This window comes from Daktulosphaira vitifoliae, unplaced genomic scaffold, assembly GCF_025091365.1.
Source record: "Daktulosphaira vitifoliae isolate Bord-2020 unplaced genomic scaffold, ASM2509136v1 Scaffold_1, whole genome shotgun sequence".
NCBI lineage: Eukaryota > Metazoa > Arthropoda > Insecta > Hemiptera > Phylloxeridae > Daktulosphaira > Daktulosphaira vitifoliae.
Window position 1 is genome coordinate 17,693,643 of NW_026099572.1, and position 12,078 is coordinate 17,705,720.

The 12,078-nt window shown below is 28.6% G+C and overlaps 3 protein-coding genes across 3 annotated transcripts in view; 2 read left to right on the forward strand and 1 right to left on the reverse strand.

The window, feature by feature from the left end:
- LOC126910487 (uncharacterized) overlaps positions 1 to 12,078 on the reverse strand; it is a 28,435-nt gene that overhangs the window by 11,610 nt on the left and 4,747 nt on the right. The window lies entirely within an intron of this gene.
- The window catches only part of LOC126910460 (uncharacterized), a 31,978-nt gene that overhangs the window by 7,945 nt on the left and 11,955 nt on the right, over positions 1 to 12,078 (forward strand). The window lies entirely within an intron of this gene.
- LOC126910491 (uncharacterized) lies at positions 9,921 to 11,579 on the forward strand. Its single transcript, XM_050693115.1, has 2 exons — positions 9,921 to 10,168; positions 10,641 to 11,579. The coding sequence occupies exons 1-2, from the start codon at positions 10,056 to 10,058 to the stop codon at positions 11,473 to 11,475; spliced, it is 948 nt and encodes a 315-aa protein (XP_050549072.1). The 5' UTR covers positions 9,921 to 10,055; the 3' UTR covers positions 11,476 to 11,579.

Below are 12,078 nucleotides of genomic sequence, written 5' to 3' on the forward strand. Positions count from 1 at the left end.
CATACATTTTTCAAAAAGTTATAGCATAATAAAGTTAAAAATGGAAAATACAAAATCGAAAATTTTCACACAAAAATAGCATTCGGTAGCCATTTTCACCATGAAGCTAAGATAAAAACCGAAATTTTTTTTTTTCATGATAAAGCATATTACATTAGCTTTAATTTAAGATATATATAAAAGTGTCAGACCTTCCGGAACATTTTCAAAAGTTAAGTTGAAAAAGTTAATTTTTTGTGAAAAAGTTGTCATTTTAAATCCCCCCTTATGGGCAGGTTAAGGGTTAAATTTATGAAAAAAATATACCAAATGAAAGGTAATGATATTATACATCTATAAAAAAAAGAATTATAATGATATGTTCATTTTTAAAAAAGTTATGGCACTTTTAAGTAAAAAAATTGAAAAAATTTCGAAAATTAGCGATTTTTAAATTTGTAATTTTTTTGGAGGTTTCCCCCTTTTACGGGGAACGAGGGAATTTTTTTCAATTTTTAAGGGTAATGTCTTCGACTAGATACGATTTGTGATCTTTTGACGTATCATTGAAAGAAATCGGTTCGGTGAGAGCTAAGAAAAAGTGGTAACAGACACAAAAAAAAAAAAACACATCTTAGTAAAACCAATACCTTCTCAGCTTCGCATCGAAGCTAAAGTATGAAATCGTAAATTATAACATAAAAATGGCTTATTGTACGTAACATAAGCTTTATTTTGTCATATGTTTAAATGACGCAGTATAACAATTTCAAAACTTAAGTTGAAAAAGTTTAATTTTTGTGCAAATGTTGTCATTTGAATCCCCCTGTGGGCAAGAAAAGGGTCAGATTTTCAAAAAATTTATATCAAAAGAAATGGAAATACGTAGGGTGCTTATACATAAAAAAATATTTTGATTTGTTCATTTTACAATAAATTAAGGCAATTTTTTGAAAAAAATTGTCGAATTTACCAATTTTAAAAATCGTAATTTTTTGGTTGATTTTCACCATTTATGGGGAGCGAGTGCAATAATTTCAATTTTTGATGGTAATGTCTTCAATTAGATACGATTTGTGATTTTTTGACGTATCATTGAAAAAAGTTGTTCCAGTGGGAGCTGAAAAAAAGTAATGACAGACACAAAAAATTAAACAAACATGGTAAATTAATAGCTTCTCAGCTTCGCTTCGAAGCTTAAAATCTTCAGCCCACTTTCTTGAAAAAATCCAGTTAACGCTACTGATTATAGTATTTGAGCATTATATCATCAATGTAATATAAGCTCACAATATCAAACAACAAAAAATAGATTTCTTTTCAAATATTTATGCAAAAATCTATATAACTTTTAAGACTGACGCAAGAAAAATAAAGTTAAAAATAAATCTAATAACTACAATTGAAGTACAATGAGACTACGTGATAAATAATTAATGAAATTTAGACTGTTTAACCTAATTAGATCATTCAGGCTACTAGATGGACTTAACTGTAATAATTACTCATCAAGCTCGAGATACAGATCTCAAATTTTGCAAGTAAATGCTAAATATAGCCTATTAATGTTTTAAATATTGTTTTTAAAATTATTTTTTTAATGAATAATTTTCACTTTTTATCAATTGTTTTGTACGAGGCAGCTAGACCGTAGGACGGCTAGTTGTGCACCGCACTAGAATACCGTTTTACCTTTAGCCTATTTAAATCGTTATAATTGAAGCGGGAATGGGTCACCTGAGGGATGACGGTTAACTATACATCTAATAAGTAAACGAGAGTAGACAATAATTAAATAACGAATAACCACATACATTAAATTCCTCAGAGAGTATCTTAAATTTTAGGGGTAACGGGGGGCCCTTAAATACTAATGGACGACGAAGCGGTATGAAACAAATAGTTAATCTCAATTGAAACAAACAATAAATAACATTAAAAATAATATAAACTCAGCTGAATAGATAAAGTTGTTGATAATGATGAGTGGACTGTATGAGATCTTGCGGTGATGGTGTCGAACATCTGAGTATGAAGAGTCAGAGTGTAAATCCAAGTACGTAATGGCAGATGAGAACAGACCGCGAAAAAGCGACTACGGCAATGAAAATATTTAGTGATGGTCCGGGCCCAATCACTAGTGGCGTGCAAGGGCACGTAAACTTTGAGCACAAGGGCACAATAAACAAATAAAAGAATAACGGCGTACAATGACCGAACAATTTACCATTCAAGCGAAGGTGCTTATTACAGAAAAGAGTGACATAAAACACAATTGACTGACTGACTTGTCATAAAAAAAGAAAGAGTAAGGCGAGGAAAATGGAAATTAAGGAGATTATAAGATGAATGTTTTTATATTTTAGAATGGTGAAATACAAGAAATAAATTTTGTCATAAAAAGTGATGAGAGGATAACTAAATTGAATATAGATATAAAATAAAATAAAATATAAACATTATGGTTAACGGAGTGTTGAAGTTCGTTTAGCTACAAGATGAAAATAAAAGTATATGGTATATAATCATGAATTCTTTGTTAATATACAATGACGACTCATGTTTTGTCATAAAATGTAGATCGCAAAAAAATTACATCCGTATGACGCACACCTGAATAATATTAATTTTACAATGAAATGTGCAATGATTATGGGCAAGAATTTTATGACTCTTAATATTTATTGGTTATGCTATAGAAATAAGAAACAGTGTGTGTTCACGTAAAATGCAACTGTCCAGTTGTTGGGCGCCAAGCCTTAATGGCTGAATTGTTTTTTTTTATATAGGTGTTAAATACAAATTAAACATTTACGTTGAACGCATGCTATTACTATCTGAATGGTGAGTAAGTAGCTATTAATAATATCCCTTTTTTATTATTATCTGCTATTCCTTCGATAAAAGTTATTCTTGATTTACCTTGTCTATTTTTAATTTTTATGAAATGCTTAGAAATATAATTTCTTACCTAATGTCCAGCTAGCTTGATCGTTTATTGCGTAAAAAAGTATATATATAAAGAGAGCACTGACTTTCATCTACTTATTTATTTTGTAAGATTATAAAAATTATTATAATTGAAATATTACTTCACTGTAATTCCTTTCTATACCTGGTGTCTGAATATATGTGTTACTTTATTTTTTAAAATGAAAATTTATATAACCAGATAGATTATGAAAATCAATCCCTAGTTACACGTCATAAACTATTGTTTTATCAACAATTTTAACCATTTGATGTGCTAAGATTTTCGAAATGCACTTATTAAATAAACAATCCAAGTGAAGAATTAAAAAAAAATTAATTGTCTTAATAATTTATAAATATTTAAAACTAAAAATAAAAAGATAAAAAGGTTAAGTTATTTTTTTAAAATTACATTACTTGTGAGAGATTTAGATAATAAACACCAAGTTTAAAAAAGATTCTAAGTCAGAGAGAGCACAATCGCGAAACATTCTGGTGCGTAGATGCTTCATGACCAAATTTTTAGAAAAAATAAGGTGATAAATGAGCTAGAAATCGCTCTTTTATAGGCCTGTTTTATGAGGGGGAGACTTAACGTTTAACATTTTAATTGCACAATCCTTCTCATTGGCTAGTCAAGTAAACTTGAATAGAAATATGCGCAATCTATTATTCTACTAATTTGAGTTAATATTTCATATTTGTATTGGTGTTTTATATCTATCATCTTCCATAATAATGTGGTTTATTAAAAAATCATCATAATAAAAATGTAAATAAAATAAAATTATAAGTGCTAAATATCTATTACAGACTTATGACAATGAACTGTTATCGGATGATAATTGACACGGAGGTCATCGATTTGCTATGCTGGGTGGGCAAAGGGGTGAGTATAGCAAGACGCTGGAGATCAGCTTTCACACGATATAATATAATCAACGATGTTCATAACAACTGGTCTACTAAATCTCTACTAAAGGCATTCTGTACCAAACAGCAATTATATCAAAAACTAGAAACAATCTGAAATTTCTTAGACCAAATTTGAAAGTAGCAACAAAATTCCATTCAGAATTTACTATCATTTTGTTTGACGCAAATTAGAGTTTTACAGCGTTATTACGGATATTTTACTTTATTAGATATGATGGAATAAAAAAATGTTGTTTATATTATTTTTTGTATTCAATCAATCGTGCGCACTTCAAAATTGTTTAAAAATTTGGTTTAGAAGTATAAATTAATCATTGGATTGCTTTTCATAATATCGAAGGCAACAATAATATATTACGATAGACATTAATTATTTTTATTATAGTTTAAGAAGAAAATTTCTCCATATAATTTTTTTTAAAAAGTACACTTGCGTAGACAGGGGCGAAACTAAAGAGGGGTCTGAGGGGGCATCTTGCCCCCTTAAACTTAGCCCAGTCGGGCATTCGGACTTTTTCAATACTATAATTGGCTAAATCGAAGTCAAGAAATTGAATAAAAAAAAATTGATTTTATCATTCAATTTTTATGTGTTTTACTTGCCCATAGACGATAGACATAGACATGACATATATATACACAGCCACGGATCAACCAAAAAAAAAAAATATTGCATAAAAGCATCATGTTATATTCCCTTATCGCTAATGGTAAAACCAATGTTTGCGTCTACTCATATGCTTACGACTAATTTAAATCGTTATCTTTATACAATTTTATATACGTATAATTTGTTTAGTATATCGTTTGTCAGCATACGCCGCTAAACTATTATACCAACCACCAATAGAACCACTGGAAGTGCTGGTCACTCCCAGTATTTTTAGAATTTGTTTTTATTTTAAAAACTTATTATCAACTGACAACTGTGTTTAAAAATTATTGTATTTCTCTTTCTACCGTTCTCTGAAACTAGTGACAACGTCACACTTAATCGAGTATACCTACTTAAACGAAGTGAATTATAGAAGTAAGCGTTTTCATTTAGTAATCTAAATTTACGAAAAGTTTTGAATCTATAAACTAATTTTAAGTCAAATTATAGGTATTCGGTATAAAAAATGTCCGTGCGGAAAAATGGTCAAGCAGATATCAGGTTAGCGAAAATATAAATACGGAAAAATGTACCCTAATCCAAATAATAGGTACTTAAGTAAATAATACAATAAAAAAATTTCTAATTTTATGTAAATTAATCAATTTTATTCTAAAAAAATTTATGTAATCTTTGTTGTCCTTAATAGTAGTCTAAAAATGTTTAATTTACTAATAAATTTGAACTTTTAACGCATTCTGACTGCCTAAATCCAAAGTTTAAATATGGGTAAACGTAGAAAAGTGCAATGTGAAAGTTGTGGAAGTATATTTGACAACGATTTTAAGACCAGACATGAAACGGCTTGTCACAATGGAAAACGTATTAGAGTTAAGGAACCAGGGGCTCCTAAGAATCCATTTGTAGATGCACTTAAAGCTTCTAATAAGAATTTATAAGTGGCTTCATCAAGTTTATTGGAAAATGTTTGTATATAAAGTCACAATTAAAATATAGTTATTTCTGAACTCATACTTTGAGCTTAGAAAAAAATTAGATTAAATATTATAAATTGTCATGTTGGTTATTAATAATATTTAATAAGTTTAATACAATAACTTCACACCCATAGTTATTAAAATCTAGGCTTACTTCTAAAACTAGTCCCAGTTTTCCTCTGAATCTAAAATATCATTAACCATTTAAAAAGCAAATATAGTCTATTTTGTAAAATAGCTAATTGATGAATAATTTTGTTAGGTTAACTCAAAATTAAGTCCAACCTCCGATGTCCAGTCACCAATATCTGTTATTAAGGCTAGTGACAATGCACATGTTTCTGAAATTGAATTTATGGAAACAAATGCAACTCAAAAAGAGAGTGAAATAGTTGAGAGCGAATTAAAAGTCATTAATGAACTTAATCATTGTGTTTGCACTAATCAAAGTTCAGAAACAAATTTAGAATATTCAGATTAAACAGGAAACGTCTTTGGTTGTACTGGTCAGTTTAAAAATTTGAATGATTATAAAGATATGTGTAAACCAATAATTCAAAAACTTCATGGAGATGAAGTTGTAAATAGTTACAAGTTTGTAATTGAAGTTAAAGATGCTATAACACATGACACGGTACCGTGTTTCCTTCAGCCGCACATCACGTTATCAACCTCAATAAAAGTGTATCGGGATCTGAATCATAAGTGCACGATGGCCTAGTGGTAAGGTTTGTCTATACGACGCCTTGGGTCGCGGGTTCTAATCCCGTACCATGCTTCTTTTTTTTACATGATTTCCGGTACACTTTCTATAACCGGCCGTCAATCCTCGGCGACCGTGTTACACACATCCTTAAAACTTCCTCTTCCATAATGGACAATTTCAATGTCTTAATGACACAGATAGATACAGTTTCAGAAAATTTTACCGAAAATGATACTGTGAGTAGTAAAGTACATCATGATCCAGGACTCAGAACTAAAATAACTTCAGATAATCAAAGACAATACCTAATCATGCTAGGCCCACATCAACCAAAATTAAATATTTACCCAAAGCGAGTAGCACATCGTTTTAATCCATCTTGGTATATTGAATACCCACACTTGGAATATAGTACAACAAAAGACGCAGCTTACTATTTTGTTTGCAGTTTATTTCCTGATGTAGCTGGTCATCAAAAAAGTAAGGGATATTGGAACGAAATCGGTATAACTGGATGGAAAAAAATGAAAGGCTCCAGTGGTGTAAATAAAATTGGAAAATTACAGAAACATTTCATTTCAGAAGCGCACAAATCTGCATTGACTGCTTATTGCAATTACATGAAAAAATCGAATAACATTTTATGCTTGACAAAACAGTACGTGAGCGAAAAATTCAAGAAGAGAGCAATTAAAATTTTCACAAAGAAGTAATTTGTATCTTACTGGATGTAACCAAAACCCTCGCTAGACAAGGTTTAGCATTCAGAGGAAAAGATGATGATCAAAATGGTAACTTTAGACAAATTACTTATTATAAGTCTTATTATATCTGATATGTTTTCAGTAATGCAAGAAGTTTATGTATTTTTTTCTTTGAGTACAAAACGATATTCTCCATTACTGAACAAACTAGCTGATATTGAAACTCAGAAATTTCCCAAAGACTAGATGGATAACATGTGCTGAGGCAAATAAGTCTGTTTGGTCATCATATCATATAATTATTGATGTTTTAGATGAGATAACAAATACCAAGGATAAATTCGATAAATCCACCAGAAACGCAGCGTATTCTTTATCAAAACGTTTAATTTCTATACACTTTGTTGTAAATATTCTATTTATGAAAAATGTATTGTATAAGATATCGAGTGTCTCGAATCAACTGAACTTAACATAGCTGATACAATCATATTCATGTCAAGTACTCTAGAATCATTAAACATTATTAATTCTGATGTAGATGGTATGGATAACCTTATAAATACTTCAATTGAGTTTTTGAAGTCTTTTGATGTGGATGCTGAAAAAGAGTTTACAAGTTCGTCATAGACGCCGACTTGTACCTAAGCGCCTTGATAATAATAGAGATAATGCAGCTAATATGTCATTTAAAATATTTTATAGAAAAGAATATAATTCTGTGTTGAATGAGCGCACGTCACTGATGAAAAATCATTTGGAAAGTTGCATTGGTACAATTAAACCATTATATAATCTGTTCAACCCCCCATTATCAAGGAACAACTTAACTGAAACTGAAAATCAAGATGCAATGAAATTTTTACCCAAACAATTTGTTGTAGATCCATTACATTTACAGGTTGAGTTAGAAGTACTTTACGACCAATGTAAAGAAGTAAAAACTGTTTCAGATGTAGTTGCAGTTTCAGAACTATCAAAAAAAATGCTTCCCATAGCTAATAGAATGTCTCGTTTATTGTGTATAGTCCCAGTAACTGTAGCTGGAAATGAGCGTTCATTTAGTAAGTTAAAGTTGGTAAAAAATTACTTAAGGACAACTCAGAGTGACTCCCGTTTTAGCGATTTGCTATTACTTTCTACCGAAAAAGACATATTGGATGACATAAAATTATATTTTATTGCCAAAAAATGGTCAAACTTAAAAAGAAGAAGAATTTGTATTAAATAAATTTTTGTATCTACAACTCTATTTGTTTTTTAAAAGTTTTTTCTTTTTAAAAGTTAGTTGGCCAAATGGACTTAGTTACCCCCCTAAAAAAATGACATCGCTACGCCACTGTGCGTAGATATAATATTATGTTCTTATTAACAGACATGAATTATAAAAGATTTCTGTATGTATGATGAATAATATCTATATTAATAAAAAATGTGTAAAATATTACTAAACTTAATCAAACTATAACAGAATATTAAATCATTGATCAACTAACAAATATAATAAATAATAAGAACAAATTTTTTTTCCAAATTACAAGCCAACTAAAGGTAAGAATTAATAAAAAACAATTCGGCTTTTGTTGATAAAGTTTCTTTAATATAAGTATGGTAATTAAAAGTGGCATTGAATGTTCCGGTGTAAACCAATAATGATTTAATCCACGTATGTATTATGGATCAAAGCCCCTTTTGCAGCGAGAAACTTATGACCTTCACATATGTCTAACTCATGTAGACAACGTATCAACAAATATGGAGATGAAGTGAGCCCGTATGTAAGCATCTCAAATTGGAAGTCGTGTAGCAAGTGTCATGTAAATTAATAAATTAAATTAAACATATAAATTTGTCGTACGCATCGTAGAAATCGGTGTTTTTAGAAAGACGTTGTTCAAGATTATATAATTTTTTGAGGGCTAAATTACGAGATTCACGAGCTCGTGGTTAAGCGAAAGTACGTTTATGTCAGCATTATTAACCAGTAATTACAATGCTCACCTCTCTGTTGATTTTCAGTTTTTGAGGGTAATATTTCCCACTAGATAATAATTTTTTTCCATATTATAAACAAATTAAAAATAAAACTTAAGAAAATTATCGTTATTATATGGTTTGCAATATTTTCCTTCATGAAAAGTTTTCATAATCTATCCACTATATTTTTAATATTAATTCTATTATTAAATCGATATTTGAACAATTGCTAACATAATTATTATATAAAAAAGTAAACATATCTATTACATACATTTTTTTTTTTGTTAAAAATAAGATCAATTTGTTAAAAAATATTGGCCATACTACCAATTTAACCATTTTAGTATTTCGAATACTTGTAATATCATAATGATTTTAAAAATGACACTTAGATTCCTAACTTTGATATTATTCATTATAAATATTTTTCTTGGAGTTGGCATTGTTAATTGTTTCATAACACAAAAAGAGTATGCAATTTATTTTAAAGAAGTAACGAAATACATAAGTGATAAATTAACAAAGATAAACCTGGAACATATATCAGTTAGTATATCAAAAGATGAAATTATAAGCATAGAAGATGCCCTAAAATATAAAACAGAGAATAATAATGAATTATTAATTAAATATAACATCATAGTTGATTTTCTCAACTATTTATTTTCTAAAGAACTACAAAATTTTACCGAACACTTAAAAATAATTTCAGATGATTGTGACATTTTTTTTAAAGAAAATTCATTTGAGAATGCGACTTATTGCACAATAGGACTTTTCAATGCAGCTAAAAATTCAAATCTTATGTTTGAATATTTATATAAAGCTATTATATTTATTGACTATTTAGACGTAAAATTAGTGCTAAGAAACTCGATTCATCCAAAAACGATAGTAGAAGAAATTTATACTGTTAAAAACTATATCTTTTTAATGAAAACGCGAGAAATTTATAATTATGTAAATAATGACGGACGTATTGAAATAGAAGTACTTTTAAAAGACTTTATTGAAATAAATAATTTCGTTGATAAAATAGTTANATTGAAATAAATAATTTCGTTGATAAAATAGTTACAATAACAGATTCAATTAATAAAAAAAATGTTACTATTATAAATAGTAGAACGGAATTTAATTTACGAGAAAAGTACTATGGAGAATACATAAATAATAAGTCTGAAATGAATTTTGTCGATTTTGTTCGAGAAAAGCTATATCATTTTTGTTCAGAAACCATCAATACCTTTTATTTAAAAATTGGATTCAATCAGTTACTTAATCCTAATATAGCTGAGTAAGTTTTATTTTTTAATAAAAATATTGATGTCTACATCGAATTTTTTTTTTAGAGTAATTTTAAAAACAATAATAAACTTAAGTTAAATTGTGTAGTGTGAAATTGTATTTTAAATAGAGTACACCTTTTATGGTTATACATTTTTTTGTTAGGAAAAACCTTTAACAAAGATTTAGTAGACGAGTATTCACAATTACCGTTGAATACATGAACCTAACCAAACCAAGCTGACAACTGATCCCTGGTGTCTTTGCTTACCCACCCCAACTATCATCATGACAATTCGAATTGATAGTAAGCAGAGTTAAGACAAGACCGTATAACTGCTAGATCGCCATATGGTTTAGCTGTTTTGTACGAGACAACAATGTAGAATGACAAATAAATTTTATTCAATAAAATTTATACAATAATGATTTTTTGGTATATTTTCAGAGTTTAAATAAAAATAGTTATTGTTTTATTTTAGGCTCACACCTCCTCGAAACTACTTTTATCATAATAGAGCAATTAACATACTAAATACTTTGTTCCGTGAAGGAGATTGGAAGCTGTTAAATCATGTAAAAATAATAATTGATGATGAAATTATCACTACTAATCGAATTACTCGAGACAATGTAGATGATTTTAATTTTAATCTAAAAAAAAAGTATTTTTTTCAACTAATAAGGTGCAGATATACCGAAGTATTGAAAAAGTATAACATTTATATGTCTGCTATAATACAAATATGCAGATATGAAAAGATTATAAAATATATATATGGCTATGTAGATTGTATTATTCAATTTAATGATGCCATTAAAGATTCAAAAGAAATGTTTAATTATATGTTGTTAGCTTTAGATAAATTAAAAGCTGCATTTATTGGGAATGTGATGTATAAATCACATGCATGTTTAACAACAACCTATGGTTTATTAAGTAATTTCTTTCCTAAAATCGATCAGCTTAATTTTAGGAAAAATGATTTTATTAATCTATCTTTCAAGGAACAAGAAATGATTGTTGATAAATTTATATTTGATTTTCAAAATGCTCGAATAAATTTTAGTCGGCCACTTACGGACACACGTAATCCTGTTAATGAATGTTGCTTGATTGATGGTGAAATTTTAAACAAAAGTCAATTAATAAATTCATGGGAGTATATTATATCATCATCTAATAATAACATCACACTCGAACGTCCATTACGTTTGTATGAATACGCTTTGGAAAAATTTAAGACGTTTTTTAATATTGCTATTAAAAGTGAATACAACTGTTTAGGTTTCAATAAAATAACTATTAACAATTGAGGAAAGTTTTATATTTATCTTTTTTTTATATTAATGATCATGATAAAACTTTCAATCGCTTTTTATTAATTTAATAATTAAATTAAAACAATTATTGTTTTATTAAAAAATGTCTGTATTAATTTTTAATTTATATTTTTCAGAAGTATGAATTTTAGCTGATTAAATTATTTATGAATCATAGGAAATTTATCAGTATTTATTTATTCTAATTCAATGTTTTTAATGTTGTTTTAGTTGATATTATGTGATGTGTGTTTGTGGGGGCGCCTCACTTGCGCCTCCTCCGGCGCCTCACTTATAATCTCCCCGGCGCCTCACTTATAATCTCCTCCGGCGCCTCACTTATCAACTCCTCCGGCGCCTCACTTATCAAAATTATTAGCGCCTCCCTTATCAAAATAAAAATTCAATTTGATAACAAATAATAGCGCCTCACTTATCAAAATTATTAGCGCCTCCCTTATCAAAATAAAAAATCAATTTGATAACAAATAATAGCGCCTCTCTTATAATCTCATCCGGCGCCTCACTTTTCAAAATTATTAGCGCCTCCCTTATCAAAATAAAAATTCAATTTGATAACAAATAATAGCGCCTCAC

What these genes read in the sequence shown, in the direction of transcription:
- LOC126910491 (XM_050693115.1), top strand. Translation starts at nt 10,056, where the DNA reads ATGAATTTTGTCGATTTTGTTCGAGAAAAGCTATATCATTTTTGTTCA. An exon ending in CTTAATCCTAATATAGCTGA is followed by an intron (nt 10,169 to 10,640) that starts GTAAGTTTTATT and finishes GTTTTATTTTAG; the next exon opens with GCTCACACCTCCTCGAAACT.